The sequence below is a fragment of the Manis javanica genome, chromosome 5, assembly GCF_040802235.1.
Source record: "Manis javanica isolate MJ-LG chromosome 5, MJ_LKY, whole genome shotgun sequence".
Taxonomy (NCBI): domain Eukaryota; kingdom Metazoa; phylum Chordata; class Mammalia; order Pholidota; family Manidae; genus Manis; species Manis javanica.
Genome location: NC_133160.1, coordinates 13,067,832 through 13,088,016, shown reverse-complemented (window position 1 = coordinate 13,088,016; position 20,185 = coordinate 13,067,832). Strand labels below are relative to the sequence as shown.

Below are 20,185 nucleotides of genomic sequence, written 5' to 3'. Positions count from 1 at the left end.
AAATTTCAGCACTGGAGTCCACAAACTGACGGGAGGTGACAAACACTTAAAATTCTGTTATAAATTCCTCATCTATTCAGCAGGGGGAAAATAAAGCCAAATGCTCTTTGCCTTGAGAGAAATATAGTCATATTATTTGGAAACAACTGAGAAGTAAGGGAAGGATGGGTGAAGGGAAAAGCCATGGCTCAGACGGCAAGTGATGTACTTCTGGTTAGAACTGCTCCTTTTCCTGGGGACAAAAGGGGTGTTTAGAGCTCTAGGCATTTGTGAGGGTACAGAGTAAGAACTGATAGATGATCATCTTGGAAAACTGTGATGGACTTTGAGCTTGTCTGCGGTCAGAGACTGAAATCTCAAGCCCAAGACTGTGTTCTTTGGCCTTGGCTGCACAGAAGGTCAGGGAGGAAGGCCTCTGTCCTCTTGTCAGCATCTTCTTTCTTCCTTTATGCTCACTGGATGGAATATGTGCCTTGGGAGGGCCAGTCTTATTTTTGCTCCTGAAAAAAATCCTTCATCTGCTCTTCATACTTTTGTTCTGTCACAGGTATTGTGCACAAATATCATTACCTAAATGACTGGCTGCTGTGCAATGGCTCCATGCTGTTAGAAATCAAAGAAATACAACAGACTTGCGCAGAATTTTGCCATTAGGTGCAGGTAGGAAGGATATGGGGTGCAATGAGGTATCACACCTCACAGATCCAAATTTTCTCTAAGTGCTCATGTTTCTCCCTAAGAAGCAGGCTGATGATTTGCTCAAGCACAAATACAGCTTCCGTGTTGGTTGATGTGGCACTTGCTGAGAACCGACAGTTCCTCTTTGAGTATTAAGGGCAGAGGTAATCACAGGCTGGAACCTTCAATTGTGAAGACCACCTAGACCTACAGCTGTCTCACACCCACACTGTGGACAGGTAGAAATCATCTTGGGTCATGTAAGAAACTTGTCTATAGCTAGGTTACTTCTGATGAACCAATCCCTGATGACTTTCACCAAAGAGGCAACAGGTCTAACATACTTCATAAATGCATGGGGAAAATTCTCTGCAGAGCTTCTGGTGTTGACAAGTTAAATTCTATTTGCTCTTCTTTCAGTCATATGGGAAAGTTGAGGAAATACAGAGTCTCACTTGGAGGCCACATCTGCACAGAGTATGCTCCAAGACCTGGCTTGCCATTGTGTTGAACGGAAGATGGAAATTGAGAACACCTCGAGGTACAACCAGAATCGTGGTCCAGTCTTTGAAGAAGTTAAGGACTAATGCCCAGCACCAATGCTAGACAACCTGCATGGTAACCATACAATATACTCAAAGAAGTCCAGCGAAGTGGTCCAAGGGTTAAATGATGAGAATTCAGGCCAAAACTTGATCCAGAGCAGGGATCCCTCATGCACAGTTCTGTGCTTGGCTGGGCCAGTACTGTCAGAATCACACACTGACAGCTGGAGTCATTAGGGAGGTATATTACTGAACAGAGAGCAATGCCAGCAGAACTGTGGCTTACAGAGACATTTGAAGAGGTGATAATCCTGTGTGTGAAAACTCCAAAGTTTTGACACTCAAGGTTAAAGTCCAGCAATACAAGGTGTTACAAAGGTTCTGCCAGCAAGCTTAAAAACAATTTCATTAAAAGTAGCAACACTGAACACCTAAAGAAATGTACAATTCAAGGGAAATATTTGCCAGAGGTACAGTGCTTTTTTCTGTGAACAATGCATTCCCTATGATGGGGGACACATAAAATGATTAGGATTGCCAAATGAAGGCAGTTTGGTGTCGTCAATATATTGGTATACTTTTGGAATTACTTCAAGGCTTTTGACTGGAAGCTTGCACTCAAAGAGAGTGCTACCCAGTGTTTACCCTGAGAAATGATTAGCCCCTTCCAGGCTCACCAACCACTCACCCACTTAATGCATTTATTTGACTACTTACTGAATTTTATTTCTGCCCTATTGGTATCTTAAGAGATACTGCACAATAGGGGTAATGATCAAAATGTTAGTGCTCTATTTTGAATATAATGTTCAATTTGCTTGGCTTTAGGGTTTTAGAATTTTTATTTTTAAAGGTAAAAAACTACTACTCTCTGCTCAGGCTTTAGATGGGACTCAGAACAGATTTTACTAATGTGAATATCCCTCTTCTCTGAACCTTGTTAAGCATGACTGAATGAAACTTTATCATGTTAAATAACACGCTGAGAAACCCAGTTAGGGACATACCACCAAGGGGAAGACTGATTCTTAATGGAATCTGTATTAGCTGAGCTGTCTCTCCTATTGATTGTAAATAAAGCAGCAAGCTACTGTCCTATTTAGATTCCAAACGACTCGACTTCATTTTAGAACTTATTTCTGAGGAAGAGGGTATTTTATAAGGCTTATAAAGAAGTGGCAATTGCTTACATTTATGTTATCTGGTAAGGATAACATTTTAAAGGCTTCCCCCAATGTTACTTAAATGTTTTTTTGGGGGGGTGCTATTACTTAAAAAAGAAAAATAACGTAAAGCTATTTCTTCCATTATAGATGCAATGATGGAATTGTACTTCAGGTTGGGATGAAACTAATCTTTTTAATTTAATGCCATGACAATGGGAACACAGGATTCCAACCAGGGGAGTTGGTTATTTCCCCAACATTGCCAAGGTTTGCTGAATACCTATGGTCAACTGGCAATGTTAAAAGCATTTGGTTAGGTATCATTAATAGGAGGATGACATAAGATATTATTCTCAATCCATAGCACAAACAGAACTACTCTGTATTCTACAATGTGCCCTGTTTTTTTGTCTCCTGTGGAAACACATAGGCAACATTTTCCAGAGATCAAAGCATCACTGGGACAACAGAGATGGTGGGGGAGAGGGAAGGGGTTTTACTAGTGGAGTCAGTGTCTTTATAGTTAGCAACTGCACACTCCTTCTGGTAAGCTACCTAGTTCAGAAGCACATACATTAGAGCTCCTTGGAAACTGGATACACAGCATTTCTCCTTTCAAGCCATTTGGCAACCATGGCTTCCAATGGGAGCCCCATATTTCTGTCCATTAGATGCAAACTTTTAGCCAGGTGTAGTCCATGTTTACTGGGGCAAAGAGGAGCAACACAGATGGGACTGCTCAACATCTGCAGCATGATTAAATGCAGCATAATGGACAGACATTACATGGAGCTGTTGAAGTTCTGCAGGATTTATTTTATGCTCTTCAGGATATACATACCCACAAAAATCAATCAACAAAAATTAATCCCTGCAAGCTGCAAGGATTCCTTATGGTGTTAGAGAGAACAGACAGAATACCAACATATATGCTCATTTGTGCAGTGAGACCATGGATGGCAGGGCATCCACTTGACAGCTGCAGTGTAGCTGCAGTTGTGGTGTCAGAGTCCACTCCTCTGCACAGGTAAGAGCACTCAAATAATCCAACTGAATCAGCACCATTACCTGGCCCCTAGAGTCTGCTAAAATTCTGCAGAGCAGACATGTCATCTATTCCTGGTAGCTTAGAAAACACCCATGCTTCACATTCAAGTAGAGGCATATACACCAAACATATAGCAGCAGTTTTTCCTATAAGTAGGTAACAAAAAATTGGTGTTCTTGTCCCAAAGCAGGACAGCTCTATGTTACGTGTAAGTGCTCGGTTAGTTCAGTACATCCCTGGGTGACCTGTGGAACTACTAGTACAGACTAGTTTTCTTTGTACCAGCAGTGTTCAATTCATTGTAGGAAATGTAGTTTACTGTGGTATGTAGCTCATGTATGTAGTTTACTGTGGAAAACTGGCATTTTTACTTCGGGGCAAAGGCAAAATCCACAAGTATCCATAGGCTATGAAGAAACACCAGATATTAAATACATCGTTTATCTGCTTGCATTCCCACATAACTGCACATACTGCATACACTTGCGTGCTGCTATGGGGCCAGCTTGGATACAATATACTCATCTTTGGTGTAAATGGTAACATTAATAAGGCTCTTCTTTGAGAAAAGGAATCAATTTAATGCATATTTTGAGGGTACACATCAGGACTATCTCTTTTGTATATACTTGAAGAAAGAATATACTGGGGAAATGCCTTTCATTTCCAGGAGAGCTAAGAAAAAGGGAGACTTCTGAGAAGTGGAGTGTTTTTGCCCTTTTTATTTTCCCTCAGTAGGTAACCCAAGCATGCGAGCAAACAGGGGATCTGTAGCACAGGCACGGCAGCAATCTCTCAAGCAGCACTTCCCGTAAACCTGGATTAACATCTGGACTGGCAGCCATTTGGAATGAAGAGTCGAATCTCTGCTACCTGCTGCTGTGCAGCATGGCATACACCAACGACCCTGGGGCATTCCTCCGCTGTGGAGGCTCCCACTGACACGTGAGCTGGGGACAGACAGAGGTTTATCCTCTTCCAATCGCCTGCAACTCATGTTGCAAGCTGAACTTGCTGGGTTTGCCACCGAAAACACAAAGCTTCCTCTGCATCTCCTGATGTATGTTTAAAAAAAGCAGCAAGGCCCTTCACACAAGGTTCATGTTCTTATTGTTTGCTTGAGCGTTTCTGATTTGTTGGGGGGAAGAAAAGACCCTTGATGTACGAAGTTGGGCTTAACTCCCCAGAGCCCAACTCTCCCAAGGTAACTCACTGCTTCAGGGTACTTTACCTTCGTGTGGGGCTGGGTCTTGATGGAGCCGTATTCATATTTCTTCTTTCCGCTGCCTTATTAATATCTGAAAAGAATAATCAACCCATCTGTTCAATGCTACGGAATAAAAACAAGATCATCAGCACATTTCAAATGATAGCAACAACAAAAAACTACAATGACAACCAGATGGTGTAAGAAAATCCATTCAGCAGACACACTGTCACTTGGGCAAATTTTATTAAGTTACAGCAGTACATTGACATGGCTTGGTAAGGAATGTCCCTCGGTTTTCTAAGTAACACATAATTTGTACAGAACTGATTACATGGATGCTTCAACGCTCTGCCAAACCCTAAACCTAATACCTGCTCCCTCCAAAAGGAGAAGAGGTTTTCTTCTAACTCTTGGAGAGTCAGCTGTAAGATTCTTTTTTGAGGGGAGGAGAGTGGGAGAAAGAAAAGGAGAGACTTTTAGAAAAGCAATGGCAAAAATTCCACTTTATGTTACAAAGAAGTAATAGCTGGACTCTGCTTTCTTAAAACTTCTAATACTCCATGAAGTAGGGCCTCCTCTTAGGTGTGCCTTGTGCTGCATTCCATTGGACAGAATCTTCCAGAATGAGATGTAGGAAAGAAATTGATTAATTTTTTTCTAAATAATGTATATGACATGTTAACACCTATAACCCTCACAGATAAGTAACTAGGAATAAGAATTAGCATTTAGTATAGTTGGGTTAGGTAATGAAACACTCCTTTTAAGACTTTTTCATTACTTAAGTCTGGTCATCCACAACTAGGTAAGGGAGAACAGTAAAATCAAACAAACTTGGAGAAAAGCCAGTTTGTGCAGACGAAGCCTGCTTGTGAAAATCAAAACAAACCTGCTTTTCACAAATTGAAGCAAACAATAAAAAACCCCACATATAAGTAAGAAATGATGAAGTAACTAAAGAAATGTCCCAATCTAACCCCAAAGACCTGATAATTTTTATGACTTAAATGCATTAAAACTTTCATACTTGAGTTGAAGAAATAAAACAGCTTCCTGCTACAAGTGCAGTTTTGTTCCCCTTGTTCCATATTAAGAGATTAGTAGTGTATCTAATGACATTAAATGGCATTAAGCACTCACAATCAGAATGCTTTGAAATAGTATTTATGTATTTTAAAAATTCTAACTGGAGTCCCATCATGTGAAAGACCACAGTCACAAAGAACTTAAGAGGTTTGGTAGAGACTTTACCCTGCTGTGTTGTCAACTTTTCAATTGCTGTTCCAGTGACAATGATCTTCAATTCCATTTTAAGTCAAAAGTATTATGCCTAGAAGATTGGATTTTGACAAAACTAAAGGTAACATAAATCTAAATAGTCAGAGAAGCATATTCTCTATAAATTACTTCTTACTTTTTCAACAAAGCAGTCACAAGCTATAATCCCTATTTTTAAAAACTCAGCGAATATTTTCTATACAGGACTTGGCCAGAAATTCCTGACCATGGCTTCTGTACTGCACATAGCACTTTCACAATTCACAACCCTTAAAGTTCACTAATGTCTGAATTACGTATTACATAATGAAAGCCTAATTATAGAAGTATCTAGTTCTTTCATATGTAATTGTGAAGAATATCAGTTCAGGTTTAGAAGGGCCTACTGACCTAGTCTGCTCATTTACTTTGTACTGCTTTCTAATAAAGGGTGACTATGATTCAGAGAGAAATGTAATGTCTTTGATTACTTCATTAGTTTTCAAAGTATCTCTGGAATATGCTGGAGGTGGTGGTGGTGTGAATATTTCTTTAAAATAAGTACCATATCTCCCAGAAGGATCCATATATTATCAAATTGTCTTGTGAGTGAAGAAAACTTATCTGAAGATTAACTTGACCTGGCAAACACTTAGGTGAGAGTACAGAACATAAGGTATTATTTTAATTGGTAAGTTTCTATTGATGGTATATAATTTACCCTCATCATATGAAAAGGACTGTGTAACTATGTCCAATTCTTTGAGTACCTACATACAGGACTAAAGAGATTAAAGTAGTCTTGTATTATATACCACTTTTGGGGCAAAACTGGTTCCAGTTAGATTGAAGGAAGTACACATTTTACTTTGAAGATGGTGAAAGTTTTGCAATTATTAAAGATTATTTAAAAATTCAAGATCATATCTCTAAGCCATTTTGATTGTAATTTGCCTCTTAGCATCTATTTCCATTGAGTTGTCCAAAGCAATTATACTTGGATACTGTGGCTTATGTTTCTTCTGTAAAAAAAGAAAATTCTCAAACCATTTTCTTAATTTTAGGGGTTGGCAAACTTTTACTGTGGTATGTTGATTATTTGTTCATGCATCCCTATTCAAGAGTTCTTAAGCCTCTGAGATATAGAGAAAATGTGACTTGGAAATTTGTGTTAATCTCACCGCCATCAAAGAGGACTGCTCACGTTAGGGTAGGGTTGGTGGAGATGGGCTGCTTCAGTAAGAGTTATGAAAACAAAACTCCTTATCAACAATCCCCATGCACAAAAATTCTAACGTACATGCACAAGAACTTTTGGAAAACCCATGAGTTCAGAAATACATTTAGAATAGAGAGGCTACCCAAGTATAAATAACTTCAGGGAGCTGATCAGTATAGCAAAGATTTTTTAAAGAGACAAGAAAAGAAACTTGCCCCATCCAATTTTTGTCACACAACTGAAAACCCAATTGGAGGTTAGAGGTTCATTTGAACAAGTTTCTCCTTGAAAATGCAAATATTGGGACTGGTAAAGGGAGCTTTTCTATTAATTAGTTGAGTCAGATTATTTTCTTCCTAAATCCTTACAGATACGTATAATCTACACCAAGGAAACAGAAATAATGTTAACATAAAGGGAAAAGAGATGAAAAGACAATTTGGAGACCTTTCTGGACACTAGGTGGGTAAACATAATTGTAGAGAATTTAAGCAACAAGAAGGCAGTGGCAACTTTTGAGTCTCCAGGGAGAGGTGGAATGCCTTCTCCGCACAGAAAAAAGATAGAAATGATGATTCTTTTTCCTCTTGTTATTTTATTCTGGTCAAATGCCCTATGACCAAAAGTCAGTCTTTTAGTGTCCCTTCCACCCCAGCTTGTCTGGCACTTCTGTACACTATTAATTATGTTAGCAATGTGAATGCCATTTAAAATCACTACAAGGTGCTTAACCTTGGCTTGAATATTTATCAATTCTAAGTGGTCTTCTGAAAGCAGTTAAAGTCACTTCTAAGATAAGGATTTTTTTTTTTTTTTTTGAGAGGGCATCTCTCATATTTACTGATCAAATGGTTGTTAACAACAATAAAATTCAGTATAGGGGGGTCAACGCTCAATGTACAATCATTAATCCATCTCAAGCCTAATTCTTGTCAGTCTCCAATCTTCTGAAGCATAACGAACAAGTTCTTACATGGTGAACGAATTCTTACATAGTGAATAAATTCTTACATGGTGAACAGTACAAGGGCAGTCATCACAGAAACTTTCGGTTTTGATCATGCAATATGACCTATAAACAATCAGGTCAAATATGCATATTCATTTGATTTTTGTACTTGATTTATATGTTGATCCCACATTTCTCCCTCTATTATTATTATTACTATTTTTATTTTTAATAAAATGCTGAAGTGGTAGGTAGATGCAAGATAAAGGTAGAAAACATAGTTTAGTGCTGTAAGAAGGCAAATGTAGATGATCAGATGATCAGGTGTGTGCCTATGGACTAAGTATTAATCCAGGCTAGACAAGGGCAGCAAGACATCCACGGATGCAGAAGATTTCTCTCAAAGCAGGGGGGGTGAGGTTCTGAGCCTCACCTCTGTTGATCCCCAAATTCTCACCTGATGGCCCCCCTGCGACTGTGCCTGTCTTAGGTTGTTCCTCCCTTGAGGAATCTTACCCGTCTCTGGCTAACCAGTCATAAGATAAGGATTTTTAGACAAGAAAAAAAATACACCAACTGAAGGGATTTACAGAAAAGGAAAAAAATGGGAAATAATCTAGAAAACATATTATATAGGAAGTGTCAGAGCTGTTTTAAAAGAATGGGGTAAAGAACTCCCAAAGAAAGACAATGCCTAATTTACAATTTTATTTTAGACTAACATGCCAGACAGAGTTCACACAAGGGTTCTTGGAAAATGCTATAAATAAAAATGCATGTTTCATTCATAGTACCAAGAACTGCTAAGCTCTATTTTTTTTGGGGGGGGGGTCAAATAGGCAGCAGTTTAATTAATTTACAAGACAAAATGTGAGCACACAATAAAGCTATCTGTATAGGAAACAAAACTAGAATTCTCTCCCATGTTTTGCAATAACTTTAGGAAATAAAAATAGCTGTTGATCAGGAAAGAAAAGACATATAAACAAGAAACATTCTTGAGACAAGCCACTTGAGAAACATATTAGAATGGTCTAAATTCACTCTTCAGTTTTTTAAGTAGTAAAATATTCATAGAGTTCAGTCTTTCCAACATGCCTGCCCGTACTTTCTCATATTCTATACAGCCATATTGCTTTAAGTGTATAAAAATAATTACACACACACAAGTCTTTAAATCTAACAATAGGCTCTTAAATTCAAGACCTATATTCATGAACTCATGGAATAATGCTATCTCAGCATTAACTGAAATCCAATGAACATCGTAAGACGTAGGTAGCCTTGAGTTTTAATATCTCTGTTTTTCCCTTTCGGTTGAGGAAGTGAAGATTAGTGACCTGTTGATATCACAAAACAAATATGGTAAAAATTAACCCCCTTGCTTTTACCGTTAAATTTAAACTTAATATGTTATTTGATCAAGAATAGTAAAAAGTTAAATGTAGTATTTATTTTTTAGTTTTCCCACAGAAAGTATTTTAATTTTAAATAGTATTTTGCTGATTTTAGGAAAATTAACTATGTGTGTTTTAATCAGAATTGGGATCGAGCAAGATCAAAAACACAAATCCCATATGTATAAAACAAAATATTTGCTTAAGAGAAAGTAAAGTAATACAATAAAAAGGGACACACATACAACATTTAATCTCATCCTCATATATATATATACAGCCTGCCAGACAGAATTTTTATTCTCAAGAGACTCTGTCTACTGTGACTATATTCTTCCAGCATTTCTTTTTAGAAATATCTAGGTTGAAAAAAATCAACACTGAGATGTTCTTCAAAATGACTGAACTGCTTACCAACTCATCTAAATACAAGGTAAACCAATATAACTTAGCTTTGAATTCACATAAAATCTTCGATTTAAAATAATTTTTACTCTTTGATTAAATGTAAAAAATGTTATATTGAATCAACCCATTAGCTGCCATATATGGATTCACTTTATAAATGTCACTGAGTATTTCTGTTACATGTGAAGTAGCAGTTTAAATAGCCTAAAGATTTTCCACATCTCCAAATAGATGTCATTATTTAAAATAGATCCTAGGAAAATTCTTGAAAAGTTATCTCAACCATCATTGTTCTACCAAATGAAGGCAGTTAAAATATAGTTTACAATGATAGGAATATGCAAAATGATTTTTTTTTGCATTTTTTCAGTTCTGTTTTAATATTTGTATTAAGTTAGATGTAGCTTGAATTCACATGAAATGTGGGAGTTTTGCTACCAGCAGCTTTGTCATTTGGGAAACAAAGAAACCAAAGCTGAATATTTACAAGAATGAATATATCTGGAAATCCTTACTCTCAAAAAGAGACACTCATCAAAGGTGTGGTTTTTCTCAGTGTTCTAATTTTTAAAAAAAGTTATGTGCATATTTGCATCAGTATTTCTTTATGTGAAAAATGTTTTACCTCCTCTTACCTGCGTAAAAGATAATTAATAGCTACTTTTGTTTAATCTGATGATTAAGTACATTTAATATTGGTAATTTAATGAAAAGCATTCCTTGCCCAATGGATGTATACTAAGCTCTATTTTTTAATTGTACCACCATAAAAAAACCTTTTTCACCTTAAAACCAATTTCATCACAGGCTATTGCAATGGAAAACGATGAGGACTATTTGGAACAACTGCAGTATGAAACAGCACCTAATGACAGTACCACCATAAGCTGCTGAAAGAGTGCAAAGCATATACAACTTCAATGAGTGACTACAAATGAAATAAAGCTCCCCAAAAGGCTTTGTTGAAAATGATACTGACAGGGCAGTGGGTATCACATTAAACTCTCCAAATTGAGAGGGGAAAGGACAGGACTCCTCATTTAAACTCTATGAAGATGACTTCGATGGTATATTGTAATATCAGGTATAACGAGTATACTGTAATGACCAGGGGATGAGAATGCTCTGCTTGCTCTTGATAAATCAATCTTTGAAACCATGCATGCTTTATATTTAACTTTCTCCTTCCTTCTCTAATTAAAATAATTATTATATCTTTAACTGTACTAGAATCTTATTCCTGGGAACAGGAATGTGGGAAATGATGATAACTTACATCTACTGAATGCTTACTTTGTCCCAGAGCCTGTACTAAGAACATGATACACATTATCTCGTCCAATCCTTTCTATAACTCTTGCAGTTACGTACTATTATGATCTCTATTTGGAGAATGAGGTTTAGCAAAATTTAAGGGACTTATCTGAAGTCACACAACGGTAAGGAACCAGAGCTAGGACTCAAACCCAATCTGACACCACAGTACTTAACGTATTAATGCTTGCCACTGCCTCCAATAGGGAGTGAAAGGCATGGTTTCCATTTTTAACACTCTTACTAGGACTCCTTGATCAAATGCTAATTAAATCTGGAAAAGGCCCAGTCTATGCTAGTCACTCCAAGTTTAAATGCCCCAGACACCCAATAGAGTAGGACCTACTTATTCAATTATCATTCAATTTGAATCACCTCAAACTACAATATTTCTGGCTCTTTCTACTGACATTCTATTCACTTCAATTCTTTAGACAAACATTCTCCACCAACACTTAATTTCCTACCCTTTTTACTTCTTTGGAGAAAAGAGTACTTGGCTGGGATCAGCAAATCTGAGCTCTACTCCTATTTGGCAGAGCTAGCGGGTGGTTAGTCAAGTCACTTGATTTCTCTGAACCTGATAAAATGGATATTTTACCCATGTTAGTTATGTTGGTTTAAGGAAAATATCAGCTAAGAGGAAAAACTAATTTGGACTCACAAAGGTTGAGCTAATCTAAACTAGTAAAAAAGTCTGAGCTACAAAAAATTTAAAATACAGATTTAAAACAGGCAAAATTTCAAATAAACTGTACAAGTAGAGATTCTTTGAGAACTAAATTAATGAACTTGGAAAGGATAGTTTATAATCAGCACATTAAATGTTTCTATGCCTATTATGTGTCACACTGTACTTAAGCCTTAGATGTGGAACAACGCTAGTCTCTAAAGGAATTTACTGTTTAATAAAGGACAGAGGCACCATGTACACAGGTAATCGAGATATAACCTAAAATGGGATAATGGCAGAAATAATGAAGGCCTAACTTTGCATATGTGTGTGGCAGTGGAGAGGAGCAGGGTAGAGAGAAGACTGGGAATAGGGGGCAGAGGGTGGGTGGAAGAAGCAAGGAACAAGGCCTAAAAGTAACATTTAAACTGAGTCCTGAATGATGAGTAGTTTATGAGAAAGAGGGAAGCCATTCCTGCATGTGCAAAGAAAAAAGAATGATGTGAAGGACATAAATTAGAAATGCCAGTGCAAGTTTAGTGTAGGGAATGAGAGGACAGGAGGAGGAAAAGAAAGGAATTGCACATGAAAGCCAGAGGTAGGTTGGATCACTAAAAACTTTGCTATGGAAAGTGAAGTAATTGGTGGCAAGAGGGCCTATAAGGAGGCTATCAAGTGAACTATCATAAACAGAGTGAAGCCTAATTAATGAAGGTTTACTGTATGTATCTTATCCAAAAAGGGGGGAATGTCTTAACCCTTACATTACAGTAATGTTCTTCAAGGATTATTTGTTTGACACTGAAGGGAACAGGTGAGAGAAAAGTATTTAAAAAGTCATGATCTTGCTTTCAATAAAGGGATGTAAAATGAACTGGTGGCCAGAGGAGTCAATAATTATTAGCCAACAATCTATTAGTTCAATGCATTGCTCAGGAAGAAATAAACAAACCACCCTTCCTTATTTTTTCTATTATCTTTAAAAAAAAATTTACTTGTGGTAAACACATAACATACAATTTATCATCTTAACCATTTTCAAGTGTTCAGTTCAGTAGTGTTAAGTATATTCCATCTCTAAAGAACTTTTTCATCTTGCAAAACTAAACCTCTACATACCCATTAAAAAACTGATTATTCTCTCCTCATTTATATATATATATAAAACCTGAGAAGATGGTTTAAAATCAGATTCCTAGGACCTGTCTCAAACTTTTAAGGATCCGAGGATGAAGCCTAGGAATCTCTCTCTACTTTAACAAGTTCCTTGGGTGATTCTTGGCAGATTATTTGGGAGTTATGACCTATCATATACATAGGTGCTCTGTTTATAAACCTTTCTAAATTCCTGTGTTTGAGAGGAAATAATCTGTTTCAAAAACTATGTCATGACAATGGCTAATATGTAAAAGTTCAATCCCCGAAAACAATACAGAAACCATCACACAGCTACCTAATCATCAATATGTTTCCATAGTGCTGAAGGCAATAGTAATAATATTCAATTATAAGGTCATTCCCCCTAAACCCCCCACCCAACCCCACAAGGGGAGTGTGCAGTCCACCACTTCTCTTCAATTTCATCTGATCATATTTTTAAAATCCTGAAAATTTAAGCTTCTTTCTCTAATTACCTAGTTATAAAATGGCAGGAAAAATAAGCACTGAGCTTGCCACTTTCTGACAGCATGTTATCCTCCACCTCTTTGGCTAATAATGGGCAAACTGCCAACTAAAATTCTCTCTAAATTCTGCAAACTAGAGCTGTCAGTACTGTTTTGCTGGAAAGAGCCAGAACCCCTGCTTCTTCTGAGGCATTTTGTTTTCATAATAAAATCAACTCTTTGCAAGAAGAGAAAAAAGGCCACACATAATTTCACATCTGCACCCCTAAGAGCTACGCGGAGCAAATCTAAAGGTAATAAGCAGACCATGGAATCTTGGTAGGTCTGCTTTCTTTGTTCCCAAGAAGGTGAAAGTATCCCACTTTTGTGAATGAAAGGAATTAAAATGTTGAAAAACCCAGATATTCTAAATACTCCTATACCTCTAGCTCCAAATATGAAGCCAAAAAACACTTTATAGTTACATTAAGGTTCTGCTTAAAACCAATCTATTAACGTAAACCCAACCATAAACCAGAGTTGTCAATTTCTATTAGTAATCTGGGATATGAACAGATTGGTACTATAATCTCCTTCAACTTTCTATTTACAGTGAAAACTCATTTTCTGAAGCCTTAAGTCAGGGGTTCTCAAAATTTTAATGTAAACAGAAATTGCAGGGGTGGTTTCTGAAAGGCAGATTCCCTAGCCCAACCTCCAGCAACTAATCAGTTGGGAGTGGGGCTGGGGAGCTGTATCCAAGGATCTGTATTTCCAACAAGTTATTCTAGTGACTCCAATGCTATCCTAATATAAACTTCTCAAAGCCTGCAAGTTTCAGATACATGTTCATAACCCCAAGTTTTAAAACTGAATGAAAATCATGTTTTTCCTTTTGGATATCAAAAGTAATTCTTGAAGAGAGATTAAAAATAAACGTCTTGTATCATCTCTGATCTAAATATGTTATTACTATCTCAACCTAAAATTGCATAATTAAAGTATAATCACTTAAAGCCAAATTAGTTATAATTCAAAATTCTGTGAAGCTTGCCCACTAGCTGCAAAATCAATCTAATCTTCAATAATTTAATCATTACAGATACAAACCAGAGAACCAATCAAGATATTTTGTAGATTATTATTTATATATTGTTCTGAACATGACACAAAGGGAAAACAGTCTTACAGTCTGGAGGAGTTCTGATTCCTTGAGGGGAATTATTTTGTTAACATAAAAAGTAACTGGTCCAATTGACCTAATATATCTTTCATTTTTTAGTGATAGCATAAAGAATGAAAATGACCATCCCTACATATATCGTATCTGGTAGTAATAAAATCACCATTTAAAAAAGCAGCAGGCATGCTAATGGTATATATTTACCTGTCAGTACTTCCTATGCTTCAAATTTCCCTAATGTGCTGCTGCTTCAGATAGTGGCCTTGCCCTGGTCCTTTCATTAATGTCTCTCATTAATGAGAGTAACAAAAAGGGTAATTTTCTGTTGGTTACTGTCCTTTTAATTTCTTGACAGTTTATTTTAACTCTGCTTAAGGTGAGTAACCTAGACAAATGTGTATGCTGTTTGCAGGACAAAGGTTTTGGCACAAAAATGCTGAAATGAGTTTAAAGCACTTGTCTCAAAGAGACACAGTAATCATTAGTAAATCGAAAGGTCCAATGATAAACAGACTAGCAGAAAGAGTAGTCAGGTTTAGGAAACACTAGTACCTGAAGATGTTCAGGGGAGGATTGTGAGAGAAAGGCATCAGGGTATCTTCCTCTCTTGGACATCTACACTGCGCATGTTTAGAATGTTAAAGACTGAGAAGTTCTGGAGTAAGAACACTGCTTTACCTCAACATTTCCCAATTTTGCTTGACCATGAAATCTTTTATCTTCAATATCTTGAATATGTTCAATTAAATGTGTAATTTGGGCAAGAAATCTAACCTTTCTGAGCCATTATTTCCTCATATGCAGAAAGTTATAATAAAAATACCAGTCTACCTATTGCACATTTGGTAGCAACAATGAGCTGGTACTTGTAAACCTGCTTTGTAACCATATACATCGCTGATTGTATGCTATCATTACCAGGAAGATTTATAGCGAATTTAAGAATAGCTTCGTTCTTCATGTGTGGAGTGAAAAAGAAAGTAAGATAGAAGATAGCATGACCTAGTTTCATTCTTCACCCCTGGGAATAAAAAACAGACAATGAAATAAGGGAATAGAATATTAAATATATTTCCTCCAAAGACTTTCCATTCTTAAAACACACAACTGAATCCCAGTATTTTTCACAGTAGTAACAAGCCACACAAAGGCACTGCCATCTGCAGGCCATAGAGAGGGAATGCTTGCAATAGTTACTTAAAAGGAAGTTGCAAGCCATCAGGCAACCCTTTCTCATCCGACTTCAAAAGTCTTTCCAAAAGGTGTTTATTCTTAGCTTTTGAGTATTGGTAGATAAGGCTCTATTTGCCAAGTTTTGAAATTAACTCTTGATTAAATTCTCATTTCTTCTCTACCCAGGACTGCTGCTTAGAAATGTGAAAAAAATTGCCTTTGCCTTATGGAAGTTCTACATTGGGCTCATACCAAAGTAACCCCAAGAAATATGGATTTTTTTTTTACAGACTTTGAGGAAAAAAACCATTGAATGGCCTGAGCTGACTTTTGAGTTTCTTTTCAATTAGAGTAAATCTGCTCTCTCACATACAAAAATAGTTTATGGACAGACTACATATAGAGTAGACTGTTAAATTCTAAATTAAATTAATTTGTGTGGTGTTCACAGGCATGCCACATTGAACAACCTACACCTCGAATATTTTTCACTAGGCATTGGAATACGGTTTATCCAGCACATTCTACAAGGAAAATCAGTTTCTATGTTTTAGGTTAAAAGATTCTGTCAGAGGTCTCAAAGAATATCTAAAGGGTGACAGATAAAAAACGCAAAGAAACCAGAATGAAGAAACTGACCTTAAGAAATAGCCAAGTGATATCCAACAACCCACAGTGCAAAAATTTGCACTTTACTGATTTGAAAAGTCAACGCAAGTTAGTTTTCATACCCAGACTGGCTTAACAAAGAACACATTAAACCTAGAGTTGTCAAAAAGCAAAACGGCTCCATCAGAAATATCTTTTTGTTAATTGTCAGGCGGCTACGATACCACAATGCTACAAGAAAACTTGGAGGCACACTGGGTGCCCTTGAGCGGGCAGTTCCCGAAGTTCCCTGGAACTATCACCTGTAAATCAATAATGTCAACAGTTTACAACAAGAAAGCTTATAATTTTATCATTCCCGAAGACCTCGGGGCATTTCATGGAATCTGCTAGGCCTCAGGTAAAAATTCCGTGCACGGAGCGAAAGCCAAAAGGACCACAATTAACCTCATACTCCTCGGGCAGCGTTTCCCAAAGCATGGAACGCAGAATAATTGCAGGAGGAACAAGGACGCACTGTTTATTTTAATAGACAGGTATTTATTTTTTTATGAGCATTAGAAAATGGCTGGCTTTCCATTATATGGTTTGTGATTTACGTTTCCACCTTAAACAAATGTAAAGAGAAAAAAGCGAGTCCGTTTAAAGAAAAAAATTAACATTCGGTAAATAACAGTAGTACATATGTTACACAGACATAAAGATGCAACGCGAGAGACTGAAATTTGGGAAACGTCGTCCTTAAAAAAGCCCCTGGCGGTTTGTCGGGGATCGAAAAAGTGCCCTGGGTCGGGAGACAGAAGAGCCAGCAGGTTGGGGCGCTGGCTCAGTCGCTAATTTCCAGGGTAACCTCGGGCACAGTTTCTTTCCCCGTGGTCTGGGCCCGGGATCCGCGTTTAAAAATGGTTGGGGGTGTCACATGACAAGGAGACGCCTCGAGGATGCTGTCAATCGGGGCCGCAAGGGGCCGCGAGGCGGCGGCGATGGGGGACGGCGCTCGGTTCGCCGCGCGGCGCTGTACGCCAAGAGAATGCCCGGTGAGACGCGCCTTCTTGGCCCGGGTTCGAATCCCGAGTGCGCCACCGACTTGCTGAAGACGAGAGACTTCACCGTGTCGAGAAGGGGACGCGGGGTGTGCAGCCCTACCCTACAGAGAAACCTTGAGAACTATGGCCGACAGACGACAGTTCGTGCACAGACACACGGCTGCAGGGCAGCCCCGCAAGACCTGAGCCCACCACTGGCCTCTCGGCTGGCAGGGCCTGGGTTTTACCGGAGTCCGAGGAGGCCGCGCCCCGCACCGGGCATGCGCAACTCCGCGCGCACCCAGAGAGGAGTCGCGGCCGCGCGGTGAGCGGGCCCTCCCGCCTCAGCCTCCATCCGGCTCAGGCCCCCCTCAAGTGCCTGACTGTCAATCCCCGGCCTCGGCGGACGGCCACCGCTTCCCGGCACTCACCGCTACCAGCGCGGCGGGCTCTCGGCCGCTCCTTCTTCTCAGGCACGCTGCTGGCGCCTCCACCTCAGCCCACCTGCCCGCCGTAGGACAAAGGCACCACCAACCGACCGGCGCGGGCACGAGGCAATGGCGGCCGCGGCGAACAGTGGGGGCTGAGAGCGCGCACGCAGCGGCAGGCGCGGCAATGTCGCATGAGCTTGCGGGTTTACGGCAGGGCTGGGTTGGTGCGTCGATCTCCTTGGCAATGTGGGCGGGGAAGTGGCGCTCCCTTGGCAGTTGGGACCGCGAGGGGTTGCCTAGTAACGGCGTCCCGGCTGAGGATGGGTCCTAGGCCTGGTCTTCCACATCCCACAGGACTTCGCCTTTCTTCTAATTTTCAGAGTGCCTTCTTCCTCTCTAACTGTGGAAATATGTCATTTAAATCCTAAAATCCTTTTAGTTTTGCATGAAACTAAACAGAAAACAAAACACCTAAATATGTATTGGAAAATGGTATAAACGCCTGTAACCTCGGGATCACAAGGAACAAAGCAGAGAGGTAGAGGTAATGTTTTATTTAAATTTACATTTTAATAGGCTGTGTACCTATTAGTTTCACTAACTAAAGAGGCAAGAGGCTTCTGGTGATAAAGTTATAGGTTCTTCTTGAGTTGTTTTTTTTTTCCTGGAATATTCATTCAATGTCAAAAATAAATTTCATAGGCTGTAACTCTTAACTGGGATGCATATAAATGTGTTATTCATTTAATCTATAGACTATGTCACAGGAAATGGAATGTACTTGCACAATTGTAAATATTAATCTATTAATCACAGCTATCACTATATGAATCAGGTAGGCTCTTTTATTGGTTAGGAAATACCTCAGACCCCGTGGGGTGTAGTGTTTCTCCTTGTGAGTAGTGCATGCCAAGTAAAAATAGTGGCTGTGGAATTTGAACTCTATGGGAAGTCAGATTTCTTTGACACCCACTCATTTGCCTTCTTCTTCACTCATTTACTGATTGAATGTTCATTATGCATCTACTAAATGGCCCTAAGATTTGTTATACACCTACTTGTGAGGCACTATCTTGAGCAAATGCAGACCTGTCTCAGCTGTCTTGGAGATTACTGTCTAGTGGAGAGATAAAACTAGTTGAATAATCACACTTAAGTGTGTAATTGCAAACAGATAAATATTTGAAGGTAAGAAGTAAGGAATATGGATGCACATAATGAAGCACTCTGGCTCTAGACTTCAAGGTTTTAAAAAATATTTTTAAAAATTTCAAATCATCTCAGTATTACAGAAAAGTTCCAAAATATAGTACAAAGGATTTCTGAATGTCCTTTACCCCGATTTTCCAAATGTTGAGCTTATTATCTTGATCGCTTTATAACTCTCTCTGTCTCTCTGTGTCTTTCTCTTTCTCTGTATTTCATAATCTACAGGCTTTGAGTTTCACCAATTGTCCCACTGATGCTTTTTAGAGCAAAAACACAGTTGTTTGTTTTTTTCTGGTGCAGTATCCCAGCTCAGGGTTCCATGCTGCCTTTCATTTTCAGGTTGCCTTGGTCTCTGTCAATCTGCAACAGTTCTTCAGTCTTTCTTTGTCTTTTATAACCTCGACATTTCTGAAGGGTACAGGCCATTTATTTTACAGAATGTCTTTCACTGGGGCTTGTCTGATGTTTCTTCACTGTTAGATTCAGGTTATTTAGTTTTGGCAGGAAATGCACAAGTGATTCTGTGTCCTCTCAGCCAGTAATTTTCTTTGACTAGAACCCTCTGCATACCCCATCGCAGTCACTGTCCATCAGTGTAGTAAGATGCCACAGATTCACTATTTGCCTTCTCTGTGCTACACTGTCTTCTCGGTGTCCTCCCCAACCATGTGTACTAAACATAATACTCCTCAATCCCCTTCTCCCTCCCTCCCCACCTGCTCTCCCACACCCCTCCCCTTGGGTAACTGCTGGTCCCTCCTTGGAGTCTGTGAGTCTCCTGCTGTTTTGTTCCTTCAGTTTTGCTTCCTTGTTATACTCCACAAATGAGGGAAATCATTTGATACTTGTCTTTCTCTGCCTGGCTTATTTCACTGAGCATAATATCCTCCAGCTCCATCCATGTTGTTGCAAATGGTAGGATTTATTCTTTCTTATGGCTGAATAGTATTCCATTGTGTATATGTACCCCATCTTCTTTATCCATTCATCTACTGATGGACACTTAGGTTGCTTCCATATCTTGGCTATTGTTAATAGTGCTGCAATAAACATAGGGGTGCATATGTCTTTTTGAATCTGAGAACTT

At 38.7% G+C, this 20,185-nt stretch overlaps 1 protein-coding gene across 2 annotated transcripts in view; it reads right to left on the bottom strand.

The window, feature by feature from the left end:
- The window catches only part of NCOA5 (nuclear receptor coactivator 5), a 29,861-nt gene extending 11,434 nt beyond the window's left edge, over positions 1 to 18,427 (bottom strand). For both annotated transcript variants that reach the window (XM_017653408.3, XM_017653410.3), the window contains exons 1-2: positions 17,890 to 18,427; positions 4,669 to 4,735 (exon numbers count right to left, since the gene is read on the bottom strand). In XM_017653408.3, the coding sequence (XP_017508897.1) occupies positions 4,669 to 4,706 (38 nt within the window). In that variant the 5' untranslated portion in view covers positions 4,707 to 4,735; positions 17,890 to 18,427. The remainder of the gene's footprint in view (positions 1 to 4,668; positions 4,736 to 17,889) is intronic.
- Positions 18,428 to 20,185: the final 1,758 nt, after the last annotated feature.